General features: G+C 40.0%; 1 protein-coding gene across 2 annotated transcripts in view; it reads right to left on the minus strand.

The window, feature by feature from the left end:
• LOC143127350 (solute carrier family 12 member 3-like) overlaps positions 1 to 13,756 on the minus strand; it is a 99,080-nt gene that overhangs the window by 20,307 nt on the left and 65,017 nt on the right. For both annotated transcript variants that reach the window (XR_012987571.1, XM_076288803.1), the window contains exon 16: positions 12,652 to 12,807. Coding sequence is in view for 1 of the 2 variants with exons in the window: in XM_076288803.1 (XP_076144918.1) it covers positions 12,652 to 12,807 (156 nt within the window). In the remaining variant the exon portion in view is untranslated. The remainder of the gene's footprint in view (positions 1 to 12,651; positions 12,808 to 13,756) is intronic.

Raw genomic sequence — 13,756 nt, forward strand, 5'->3', positions numbered from 1 at the left:
CGGATTTTATTGTATACCCCTGTTGTCTCAATGATAATAACATCTCATTTCCGACTATATTTCAGAGTGTGCCGTTCATTTGCATTATTAACATAACATCGTATTTTGTCATTTTTGGCGAAGACATGCATTCCGTTAGGGATATTGAACATATTTAACATTCTCTAACCATCGTGATTTCGAATTGGTGCAGTTGTCAGCACAAAAACTCATTTTATTCTTTTGCTCTTTTGCATTGCTCTATGCTGTTCTATGGTGCTTTCTGCCTCTTGGTTGCGCATGCATGTTTTCGTGACGTTTCATAGAAATCCATGTATAATGAGCGCATAAAACGACTTGTTTTGGGACATTAATCTAGGCTACGTTAACCTTTAAGGATTGTATGTCCTTCATTTATTTATATAGGCCTATTTAGGCTAGGCTACTTGCGCAAACCCTGGATAGACTTTTATTGTATTTGTTACATTAGCTTCAAAAGGCACCGCTTCAGAAAGCTGCACTGCTTGTGAAAGAAGGGGGTGGGGGAGGGGAGCTTGCAGCCAAGTGTCGGAAAAATGCATAGCCTACAACACAGAACCCGCTTCTCGCATTAGTCACTGACAGTAGACACTCTTCCAGCCTAATGACTTTCACACATTTTGAATGATTTACAGTATGCCTAGACACATTAGCGCTCCACGTGTAGAAACTGTGCAGAATACAATGTGTGAATGATGCTCAATGATTTGCCAATAGCCTATAAATAGTCTTCTGCTGGGTTGCATGTACTGTAGGCTATAGCCTACAGTTTTACTGTAGGCTACATGTTTTCAGCCTTTATTGGTTAAATGACCATTTTTATTACGAAAATATTTCTTAACTTCAAAAACTCAGTGTCTAAAACTCGGTGTCATTCAGACTCAACCCTCTTGACGTTTGGTGATTAATTGACAGCTGTTTTGGGACACGTTAAACTTTCTTTATAATGAGCGCATAAAACGACTTGTTGTTGGGACATTAAGCTACGTTAAGCTTTTTCACGTTAAGGATTGTATGTCCTTCATTTATTTATATATTTAGGCTACTTGCGCAAACCCTGGATACTTTTATTGCCACACAACAATATTTGTTACATTAACTTCAAAAGGCACCGCTTCAGAAAGCTGCACTGCTTGTGAAAGAAGGGGGTGGGGGAGGGGAGCTTGCAGCCAAGTGCCGGAAAAATGCATAGCCTACAACACAGAACCCGCTTCTCGCATTAGTCACTGACAGTAGACACGCTTCCAGCCTAATGACTTTCACACATTTTGAATGATTTACAGTATGCCTAGACACATTAGCGCTCCACGTGTAGAAACTGTGCAGAATAGGCTATAATGTGTGAATGATGCTCAATGATTTGCCAATAGCCTATAATAGTCTTCTGCTGGGTTGCATGTACTGTATAGCCTACAGTTTTACTGTACATGTTTTCAGCCTTTATTGGTTAAATGACCATTTTTATTACGAAAATATTTCTTAACTTCAAAAACTCAGTGTCTAAAACTCTGTGTCATTCAGACTCAACCCTCTTGACATTTGGTGATTAATTGACCGCTGTTTTGGGACACGTTAAACTTTCTTTATAATGAGCGCATAAAACGACTTGTTGTTTTGGGACATTAAGCTACGTTAAGCTTTTTTCACGTTAAGGATTGTATGTCCTTAATTTATTTATATATTTTACTTTTATTGCCACACAACAATATTGGTGGTATTTGTTACATTAGCTTCAAAAGGCACCGCTTCAGAAAGCTGCACTGCTTGTGAAAGAAGGGGGTGGGGGAGGGGAGAAAGCTCGAGTAGCAGAGAGAGACGCCGAGAATGATCGGTTGAAAGCGGAGGTCAACAACCTCAAACGAGAGCTTCAACAACTCCGAGAGACCAGCCACTTGGAGAGCCACAGAGACATTTTACAGGAGATGAGAGCTGGAATCGGAGAACTTCAGGCGACGCTACGTGAGCAGAGAAGTTATTCGACGCCTGAGAGACCAATCCCCAGGTGCACCTCGACACCAGCTCCAGAAACGTCCTCCTTGCAGATGTCTCCATTGGCCCTCTCCGTCACACTCAACGACAGCATCCAAGTTCCTAGTCAACACGCAGACGTGACCTTGCGTGATGTTGGTCCCGAAGACCACGCTAAGATTCACCAACAGAGCTACGGCCAAGTGCCAGTGGGCAGGTACGGATGTCTGCTCTTCAGGTCCATCGTCACAGAGGAACACTATAAAGCCTGGAGCAAAACCACCAACTGGGATGGAGCGAAGGGCAAGCGAGCACTGCCGCAGAATGTGAAACACTTTGTGGTCTCAACACTACAACGAAAGTTCCCTGCTATGGGGAGGAGTGAACTGAAGGACTGCATAAGATCAACGAATTCCTCCGCACAACACGCAGATCTTCCCAGGGATTCAACGTGCTTTAAATTTAGACTGTAGAATGTTGAATGTAGACTGTTCATTATTTCAATAAATACGTTTTCTCTGAAGCACTTTCCCGACTTCGTCTTTCTATAGGCTAAGCATATCATGGAGATAGAGTAGAAAACTGGATTTAACTAAACAAATGTAACTGATTGTTTACTCTACAGTAGGCTATGTTCCCCCTCTCAGGCTGTACAGTAGGCCTATTGAAAGTAGACTAATGAGCTTAGACACATTAGCGCTTCCAGCCTAATGACTTTCACACATGAATGATTTACAGTAGACACATTAGCGCTCCACGCAGTGGCGTAAATATAGTAGGTGCAGCAAGTGCAGTCGCACCAGGGCCTGTGACCTCCGTCGCTACCCCCGCAATGCAATTGCAGGAAAATTCTATACCGGTCCTTTCTGACTACCTGCGTGCCTTTGACCAGGCCAAGGCTACAGCGCAGACACTCGCAAATAAATGGGGGTTCAGAGTACATTTGAAAATGTTAGAGCACGGAGAGTGAAGCGTCACTTTGACGAACTATCGGAAGATGAACGCTTAACAAAGGCGAACACTTTAACAGGGGGAATTAATTGGGCATGAATCATTGTGCTGAACGGTATTTGTCAATGAGCAGAAACACACACGACATTCAAACTATTGATAAGATGTACTGGTCTGTATCTATAGGCTAACATTGGACAAATAAATGACACTGACTCGCCATATCCTGACTCAGGAAAAAAAAACATTTTCTTGCTTTGCCGCAAACTCCAGTTTGCAGGTAGCCTAACGTCTTTTTCATAGAAGGGAGAGCCTAGTCTCTCCTGTGACATGGAGGTGTGCAAATAGTTTTTAATAGCCTGTTCAACTTCGAAAAGCTTCGTTCACCCGATGCCAGTCACTGATCGCAATTTCAAAGTTCGGAAAGCTTCATCTTTTTAAGTTTTAAGTGCAGTGGCCCCTATCTGCCCCCTTTGGAATTATATCTCGAGCCTATTATAAGGTCCAGTGCGTTATATCCTGGGATTCGGATGTGCTCAAAAAGAAAATAAAAAAAACTTTTTTATAGATGGTTATGAGGAGCAATATGAGAGAGAGATTTGATGATCATTGATCATTGTTTTGGGACGTTAAGCCTTTTCCATAGGCGTCAGTGAAGGAGATTGAAGAATGACCATTTTTTTTATACGAAAATATTTCTTAACTACAAAAACTCAGTGTCTAAAAACTCAGTGTCATTCAGACTCAACCCTCTTGTTGTTTTATTATCTTTTTCGTTGTCGTTTGAACGTTGGCAAGCAGGCATGTTGCGGTTGCAATTTAAGTGAAATTTCTACAGTAGGCCTACAACATGCTGCTTAGGATGGGCTACTGTCAATGTACTTGTACAGGTAAATGTTCAACAATTGCTGGTGTACAGGTTATATAATCAATTAGCTAAATCATTTGTCCAGCTGTTTAAAAAAAATTTCGTGCTACATTCAAACGCAAAAGGTGCTTTGATATATTTTTCGTTTGAACGTCGGCAAGCAGGCATGCTTTGGTTGCAATGAATGAGGATAATTGCTTTTTTTTGCATTATTTTGAATATGACTTGCTCCAGTCTCAACAGCATGTACTTTTTCCACACGCTAAGTTCTAACACACATATCCCCTCTCGCTTTCTCTCTCTCCATCCCTGCACACGGTGCTTTCTTAAAGGAGCTGCACCATTTTACAACAATTGCATCTACATTTTCATATTAGAATGTTTTGTCAAGTGTAAGCTTAAACTACCGTGATCAATTTAAGTTCCCGTGCCCCCGCTGCGTCATGGAAGCAGTAAGTCAGTCGCATCAAAAATAGTAGTGGCACCCAAGTGACACCTTGTGGTTGTTTGTGTCAACTGCAGTTTGTGCCATTTCTGCCGAGAAAATGGGGATCGTGATTCCTGAAGGAACCCGTCCAAACTTAACAGGGACCCACTGTATGTCTACTGTGTGAGTATGAGTCATACGTATGATTACTGTGAATGTATGTGTGTGCGTGTGTATCTGTTTATGCACATGTGTGCACATGGAATGGGTTAACATGACCCCTGGAGGCAAACATACGGAAAAAATTGGTCATCCTAGGCCCTACGGTTCTCAAGATATTCACAGAAAACTGTGTCTGCCCTACCCTCCTTTCGGGGGGTCCAGTACAGCGGGGGGGCTACAGATCAAAACGAAAAACGACAGTTCCATGCTATCCATGTGGGGTTACATGCCCAACAACTTTCGTGTACCCCGGTCTTTCAGTTTCCCGGGAATCCTTGTTGGTGTACGGTCACTAAATGTACATATACATTATTTTATTGTAAGGCCCCCCATGAACGAAAGTTCACAAAACTTGGCATGCATTCGGAGGGTGTCATAATGATCCTACACTTTCAATTTCGTGCAGTTTTGACCATGTCAGCCAGAGATATTGTGATGAAAACACCTAATTTTTTGCTTTTTAATTTTTAACTAGGTTGCGCTATACATGAAATAAGTGGTAATGGGATGGGTTGACATGCCCCCTTAAGACCAACATACAAAAAAAAGTGGACCTCCTAGGCCCTATGGTTCTCGAGATATTCACAGAAAACTGTGTCTGCCCTACCCTCCTTTCGGGGGGTGCAGTCCAGCAGGGGGGCTACAGATCAAAACGAAAAACGATGGTTCCATGCTATCCATATGCGGTTACATGCCCACCAAGTTTCGCCTACCCCGGTCTTTCAGTGTCCCGGGAATCATTGACGGAAATTTGGACATGCGAAAAAGAAAAAAAAAAAAAAAAAAGAAAAAAAAAAAATCTGACTAAACCTATATGGCGGTCATAACAATCATTTCTACTTTCAAAAGTAGTCAAATGAAATCAAATTATTCAGAAAATCTCCCCTGGATGTATAATACTGAAAAGTCCACAAACATATAGTTGCTTATACAACCCCATAACAGAAAAAGTTGGGATGTTGAATAAAAACAGAATGTAACAATCTGCAAATCTAGTTGCAAAAAGGACACAGACAACATATCAAATAGACAGGGCAAAACCCAGAACGATCTGATTAAGGTCACTACCAAACTTCTCAATTGATTCTATAGTACTTTTTCGCATAGAATCACTTTTCTGCTTGGGACATTTTTATATCATGCATAGTTAATGAGATAATTTGCATATTTGAATACATTAGTGAATATAAATGCATAATAAAGAAATTATTGATAATATGGCTGCGAGTAGATAAGTTAATGACTTTATGGCCAAATAGTATTCAAATTGTATCAAATATAACAAATGATCATAAAAAAGGTATGTTTTTAGATGGGATATTGCAGTTACATTATGCAAATTTTGCATATTTTGACTAATTAGCAGAAATAAAGGGTATTGATTGTCCCACTTATGTTTAGGTGACATTTTATGATTAGTTAAAGAATATTCTATCTCTTTCAGGTGTAAAGTTATCTGCAGTGTAAATTCTGGTCATGTTTATATTAGTAAATTAAATTTACATAAATAATGCATATATAACAAAAATGCCAATGCAGACTCATAGTAAGCACATAGCAAGCACTTGCAATCCATTTTTTCAGTGATCAAATGTTCAATGACCTCCGGCAGATCTTTCATCAGATAAGCTTCCATATCCTTCACTTTCCTTTCGATCAATTTCAGAACGTCCTCAGTAACATTATGGGCTCTAATATGATGCAAAGCATGTTGTTATCAAGACGCAAAGCTTATTCCGATTGTATACTCGAGTTTTTCACCATGCGTCTCTTTTATTGAACAATGTGCTCAGGGTTGAAGCAATTAATGACCTAAGGTGTGGCCTGGAGCAAGATCTAAAAATCGCTATCGTACACTATCTAAAAAGAGGCGCGTATGGAGCACAGCCGAAGACGCACTGTCACGAGATGTAAGCAGCAACTCATCTGGAGGATAAATGTCCTTTAGGTTTTTTGTTCAGTCTTTCGAATATTATTGGGGTAAGTGTTGCTTTTTTCAGGCTATGTTTTCGATGGTAACCCATTGTCAGTCAATAGTGAAAGTAATTAACTGTGTATAACTATTTTGTCTTTGACTATGACACCACGGTGAAGTTAGTTTTACTTTGCCAATGAGTTCAAATAATAGACGAATGCAGAAGTGTGTAGGCTATACTCTGCTAGGTTTTAGTAAAGCATGGTTTAGTGGAATACCTGTTCCATATGGTCTCGCATGCAAGCAGATTCCTTCTGACTATCAAAATACCGATGCGCTGTTTGAAGTTGCGCTGCTTGCTGTTAAAGGGAATGACCGGTGTCATTTTCATTGGTTTAAAGAATATTACGCCCAAACCACACCCATGACTGATTCAGAAACATAAGACCAACCTTTTTGCTCTAGGCGCTGACGTTTCATAACAAAACAGTATAAGTATAATCTTTTGATCCCGTGAGGGAAATTTGGTCTCTGCATTAATTCAAATCCGTTAATTAGTGAAACACACTCAGCCCACAGTGAACACACAGTGAGGTGAAGCACACACTAATCCCGGCGCAATGAGCTGCCTGCATCAACAGCGGCGCTCGGGGAGCAGTGAGGGGTTAGGTGCCTTGCTCAAGGGCACTTCAGTCGTTCCTACTGGTCGGGGTTTTAACCGGCAACCCTCCGGTTACAAGTCCGAAGTGCTAACCAGTAGGCCACAGCTGCCCCCCACCATCACTGGACTGGGCAAACCTCAAAATTTGTTTAAGCTATTTGCCAGTGACCATGCGTTTTAGATCGCCAAAATATAGCCCAATATTTAAATTTTTCCATTTCTTCTCTGTCCAGTGTAGTCTCTGAGCGGCTGTAAGGGAAGGCAAATGACAGGTAGCAACTTCGATGGTAGAACACATCCACAACAAACACATCAAATGATTGTCCACTCAAAAGAAGACTTAGGGCCCTATCTTCGATCGGAAACACAAGTAGCTTATCAAATGCAAAACACAAGTAGCTTTGTGGGTGGATCTCAGGCACTGTTGCTACTATACCGCCAGGATAAATTACTCTTGTGCCTGACGCAAATCTAAAATGGGTTGGCATTACTCATAGGTGTGGTTTGGGCGTCACAAACCAATCAGAGCGTCTTCTCACATTCCCTTTAAAAGCAGACGCGCTTGTCCCATGGCGGATTGCTATAATGGCTGATTTGCATGGTGCACGCCAGGAGTGGTTCACAGCCGATGAGACCGACGTTCTTGTCAGGGCCGTAAAAGACAGATAAGTGGCATTGTATGGGGATGGGAGAATACCACCCAAATTAATTCTTTCTAGATTACCAGGCTCTGGATTTTCCAGGCTAGTAAAGTGCCTCCTGACCTATCCAAACACCTGAAGTGCATCTTCAGTATGCCGAATGTTTGTTTAATTACACGGTGTGTTTGTGTGTGTTTTCGATTAAATAGCATTGCCAGGAGATGGCAGACATCGGTCACAGCCTGATGGGTCAGGCGTAGCTTAAGCCTACATTCCTCCTCGCTGAGGGAGAGATAGGTCTGTCTGGGCCGGCAGATCCTGTCCCTCTCGCGTCTAATTCTCTGTCCCAAGACGTACTCCATCTTACTCTGAGGTAGAAGAATTATGAGCAATCTTAACCAAATTGTGCACACGCTACATTATTGCCAAGCAAATCCATACCAAAATACCACCAGGGAACGTTTGTGCCGGAACACGCCTCCTCTTTTTACTGAACCGCCCCCGGGAGTGCAAGTTCATTCCCTAATTTACCGATGTTCATCTGTGGAGGGAAAAGTCTGTATTCAGCTCAAATGCAAAATAGGAATGAAACAAGCACCAGTGTACAAAGTCACTGCACTGAAAATATGACCAAAAACCTTCTTTGCTTTGACATGTAAACCGTTGCCTCCTACTATGCAAACGTTACGTTAGCTGGACATACCAGTCTTGATTTGATAGCTAGCAAATTATGCTGATGGCAATACTGGTTAAAAGGTACATTTCATAAAAATTAATGTTGATTACCATCTCACATTGAATAGTAAAATGTTTTCTTTTTTATTTGAATATTACTGTATACTATTTCTATATACTATTTATTATTACTAAAATCAGTGGACTGCAGGGGAAGATCAGTTACAATACAGCCTCAAAACTAGAATCTATTTCTTCACAGACCCATCCTTGCATGCAAATTAGTTGATAAAATGATACCCATATGCAAATTAGCTCTCACAAAATAATGCAGTGTATATTTACACTAATTAAGTAAAAACATCCATAATTGCTTTGCCATGATGTTCTTGTAAAGGTGAAGTCGCACATGAACAAAAAAGGTAAAAAATCACCTAATTTGCATAATGTAACTGCAAAATCCTATCTAAAAACATACTTTTGTATGATCATTTGTTATATTTGATACAATTTGATTATTATTTGGGCCTAAAGCCATTAACTTATCTATTTACAGCCATATTATCAGTACATTTCTTTATTATGCATTTATATTCGCTAATGTATTCAAATATGCAAATTATCTCATTAACTATGCGTGATATAAAAATGTCCCAAGCAGAAATGGATTCTACGCGAAAAAGTACTATAGAATCAATTGAGAAATGTTTGGTAGTGACCTTAATCAGATCGTTCTGGGTTTTTCCCTGTCTAAAATGTTGAATATGACAAATTTGACTATTTCATGAAAAATATATCTTAATTTTGAATTTGATACTAGCAACATGTTTGAAAAAAAAGTTGGGACGGGGGTAACAAAATGCTGGAGAAGTTGTGTAATGAGAAATAAAAAAAAAAGAGTAATGTTTCACAACTAATTAGGGTAACTGGCAACACGATTGGGTATGAAAAAGAGCATCATCACTGTGTAAACCTGTATGCACAAATGAGTTCATCATCTACAGGACAAAATATTATTAAAACATTCAGAGAATTCATTCGGACACCAAGGAGGTGGTCTTCCCCAGCCGCGCTCCCATGGACAATTGCATTACCCTTACCCTACTTAGTGTCTATTTATTGCAAATGTACATTATGTATTCTTATACATAGCCATTTTCTACTGCCCTTTTCATTATATTCTTACTGTTCTGTTTTTATTCTTTTATTAGGGCCCGAGTACCGAAGGGCGCAAGGCCCTATTGTTTTTATAAGGATTATTATTATTATTATTATTATTATTATTATTATTAATATTATTATTATTATTATTATTATTATTAGGGCCCGAACACGGGGCAAGGCCGTCCCGCACATGGGTATCACCGAGAGGTGCGAAGCCCTATTGTTTTTGGAAGGATTATTATTATTATTAGGGCCCAAGCACTGAAGGGCGCAAGGGCCTATTGTTTTTGTAAGGATTATTATTATTATTATTATTACGAGTATTTTAACTTTGTCTCAGAGCGTCTCAGAGCAGAAAAGTCTTGAAATTTGGCACACACATCAGGTGTCACGCAAAGCAGTTAGGTACAAGAGCTTGGCCCCGGGCGTGGCCCAGGGACTCAGTAGCGCCCCCTTAGGTGATTGATGCAGTGGTTAGCACATACTTTCAGCTAGACACATCAAATTTGGTAGGTGTGTGTATCTCCCCAAGATGAACAACTTTCGTATGTATAATGCATTAGACACGCCCAACAGGAAGTGAGGTATTTGGGATTTTGTGCAGACTAATGTGATGAATTGTGATGCTAAAAGAGGTGCTTCCCATTAGTGAAAACACATGAAATTTGGCACACACATCAAGAGGTACCGTGAATACACAGGGGAAAAGCCTTGGCACTGGGCTTGGCCCAGGAACTCCATAGCGTCCCCTTATGCCACTGTGACTTGTGGTTGGCATATAGTTTTAGATACACACACCAAATTTGGTGGGTGTGTGTAACTCCCAAACTTTTGTATTAACATGCCATTAGCCACGCCCACAGGAAGTGAGGTAATTGGGATTTTGTGTGTTGTGGACATGACCAATTTTAACATACTCCTCCTAGACAGTTGATCCGATTCATGTGAAAGTTGGCATACATGATGCCAATATGCTTCTGATTCTAAATTGAGAAGCTTTTTTTAATATGTTGTAATATGACGAAATGGCAAAACTATGAATTTATAATACCCTTCCACATAATCAATAAATGTGTCTTAATTCACCATGCATGGCTTGAAATGTTTTAAATTTCACAGGTCATTGAATACCATGTTAATGATGATATTCACATGCCCATAAGGCATGTTTGGCATAGCGCCACCAACTGGCAACAGAAATAATGACAATTACACTGATGTCCCATGATCAATTTTAACATACTGCTCCTAGACGGTTTGTCAGATTCATGTGAAATTTGGCAAACATTATGCCAAGATGTTGCTGATGTTAAATTGTGAAGGGATACACAATATGTATCGCGCCACCATCTGGCCAAGCAGGAAATGTGCCAGAAATGTTCTATGCTTTGAATGAATGGTCTGAAACTTCTCAGGTTAATCTGAAATTTTGTGTGCCAGAAAAAAAATACACAAAAAAATAGCACACGCATCAAATATGTACATTTCACAAACGGACCACGTTGGGGCTTTGTTGGACTCCGAAATGTCACGGGTTGCGGCCCGCAGGTGCTCGGGCCCGCCATTGCCGCTTGCGGCTATATTTCATTTTATGTTTTTTATTTTTTATTCTTAAATGTTAAGTGAGTGTTGTACTTTGAGAGCAAAGATTAACCAGAGTCAAATTCCTTGTTTGTTTACGCAAACCTGGCCAATAAAGCTGTTTAAATGTTGTAATTTTTTTTACAAACAAGAGAGAGAGCTGTAAAACAAATTGGATGGCTGTGGTCTTTTGGACCTCAGATGGCACTGCATCAACCCCAGACCTGTCATTGTATGGGCTTAGGAAAACCTCTGATAACCATTGTCTATGTGCACAATTTGCAGCCAAAATTGTAACAGCCAAAATTGTATTGAGAATACTGATACTGATTTCTGATACAGAAAATACCGCCATCTTATCTGGGCCTGGGCTTGTTTAAAATGGACTGAGGTAACATGGAAAAGGGCCCTAAATAGTATTTCTCCATATAGGAAGAGTTCAGGTGCTAAAATGGCCGGTCTGCAGTCCAGATTTTTCAAATTAGGTGCATAATGGAATGAAAAACATAACTAAGAATACCCAATACTGTTGAGCAACTGAAATCCTATATTGGGGATTAGTGGGACAGCATTTAATTATCAAAACTCTGGAATGGTCTCCTCAGTTCCTGAACATTTAACCCTCCTGTTCGTTTTATGTTTACTAGTTTGTGTTTCTGGTTAAAAATGGCCGCTGCATTATAACTTGTTATAAATCCATAGTAACACACATATTATCATCTAATGTTGTGATAGACCTTTGTATCAACTTGTGTTCTATTGGATAGTACCAGTTTTGTACTTCCATTTGCTATTTATGGCCTGCAGGCCTCACTGACCTGAGCTCATGCAAGTCAGAAAGGGGAATATTCTATTGGGGAAAGGTTCCATTTGTGTTTGTGTGTGTGTTTTAATGTACAGAAGCACATATACAGTCCATCTGATCAATAAGTATGTGCCTGGACTTAATTTTATACATACGACCATTTTTTCACCCATTCATTTCTAATGGCCGGTCATTTTTGACCGGAAATACACACACATGGGCGTTCTAAAGTTAAATAAAACACTCAAATTGTTATAAAAATTATCAAAATTTGTTTTGTGTGTTCAGACGCCCTGTGTTAACAAAGTCAAGAAGACTCAAGGTAGTCAGAATAAGTTAACAACATTTTTTAGAGAGAAGAATTGTCAATCGGTCACATTTGACGAACACAAAGGAAGAGTTGAAGCACAGTGGTAAACATGCTCCTGTAAAAATTAAGATGCTCCCGTAAAAATTAAGATGTATTTTTCATGAAATAGTCCAAATTTTAATTTTCAACATTTGATATGTTGTCTATGTCCTTTTTGCTGCTAAATATGGGTTTACGAGACATATTATCACATTCTGTTTTTATTTGCATTTTACACAACGTCCCAACTTTTTTCTCTTTTGGGGTTGTATATCTCTTATGCTTGGTGAAACCACCTTGGTCAAGCAACACATCATGCTTACATGGGTATTCAATTAACAAAATAATGAACATATTGAAAACATGACCACAACATCTATACAAACAAATCTTTTCAACTTCTAACCTGGCTTCTTGTAGATGACGTAGCCAAAGAGGAAGAGGAGGATGCAGAAGGTGATAAGGGCTGCCTCCCAGGTCAGCATGAACATAAGCACGACAGAGGCGACAGCCCCAAACAATGCTACCCAGCGGTTGTAGTAACGAAAGGAAGGCCTCCAGCCTATTGGGGGCAGCATAGAATCATGTAGCACATTAAAAAAAATTTTTTTTTATAATGTTTTGTAATTTGTAATTATCCAGCATGGAAATCTCAACATACATACTAGAGATACTGTCCAAAATGTAATTAATTCATTCTTTATTTTTATACATTTGTGTTTTTGTAGAAGTATTGGTACATAAAAGTAGTTATAGCAGATGTTCCCAGATAAGAAAGTAATGTCAGGAATAGAAGAATACAGTCTTTAAGTATTTGACTATCCTTCTAGAGTTCTCAACGGGCCTGAAAATTACAACCCGACCCGGCCCGTGGCTTTTAAAGCCCGGACCCGATGTAACCCGACACATCAACATGAATCATCTGCCCGAACCCGGCCCGCGGCCCGACGTAAAACCTACGTTTTGACTGTAAACCCTGACTTTATTTAGGTGAAGATTCAACACATTAGCGTGACAATTTACTTAAAACGGTGATTTTCTCCTCTTCTGGCGTATCGTCACGGAAGAACCATGCCAACTTTGGATGTTATGCGATACTTTTTGCAATAGGCCTACCCTCCATATACATATCGTTGGAAAGCTTAGTTTATGACCGTTCATGTGAGCACAATAACTTAATTTTTTAAATTTTACCAAAGCGACTGGTTTCGCCTTGCAGGGTCACATATTTCATCAGCACCTTGCATTTTGAGAATTGCACATAACCTGTAGAATTACCATCAGAATCCAGCACCACTCCAAACATAGCCTATTCCAGACCTCTGATTTCCCCACTCCTGTAGCGACGGTGAATTCACCTGCGGCAAGTTTAGCCTACTTTTCACCAACTCCATCTTCTTCTCCAGGCTAAAGGCGTGCACGCAGCGTCTGCCCCTGCCCCTCTCCATGATGCACGTTGCACGCAGCAGCAGACTTTCTTTACGGTGAACAGCTGCGATGATTAATAAATG

This window comes from Alosa pseudoharengus, unplaced genomic scaffold, assembly GCF_046254945.1.
Source record: "Alosa pseudoharengus isolate Yale_2024_CS ecotype anadromous, Long Island Sound unplaced genomic scaffold, YU_APseudo_1.1 YU_APseudo_1.1_scf_17, whole genome shotgun sequence".
NCBI classification, from domain to species: domain Eukaryota; kingdom Metazoa; phylum Chordata; class Actinopteri; order Clupeiformes; family Clupeidae; genus Alosa; species Alosa pseudoharengus.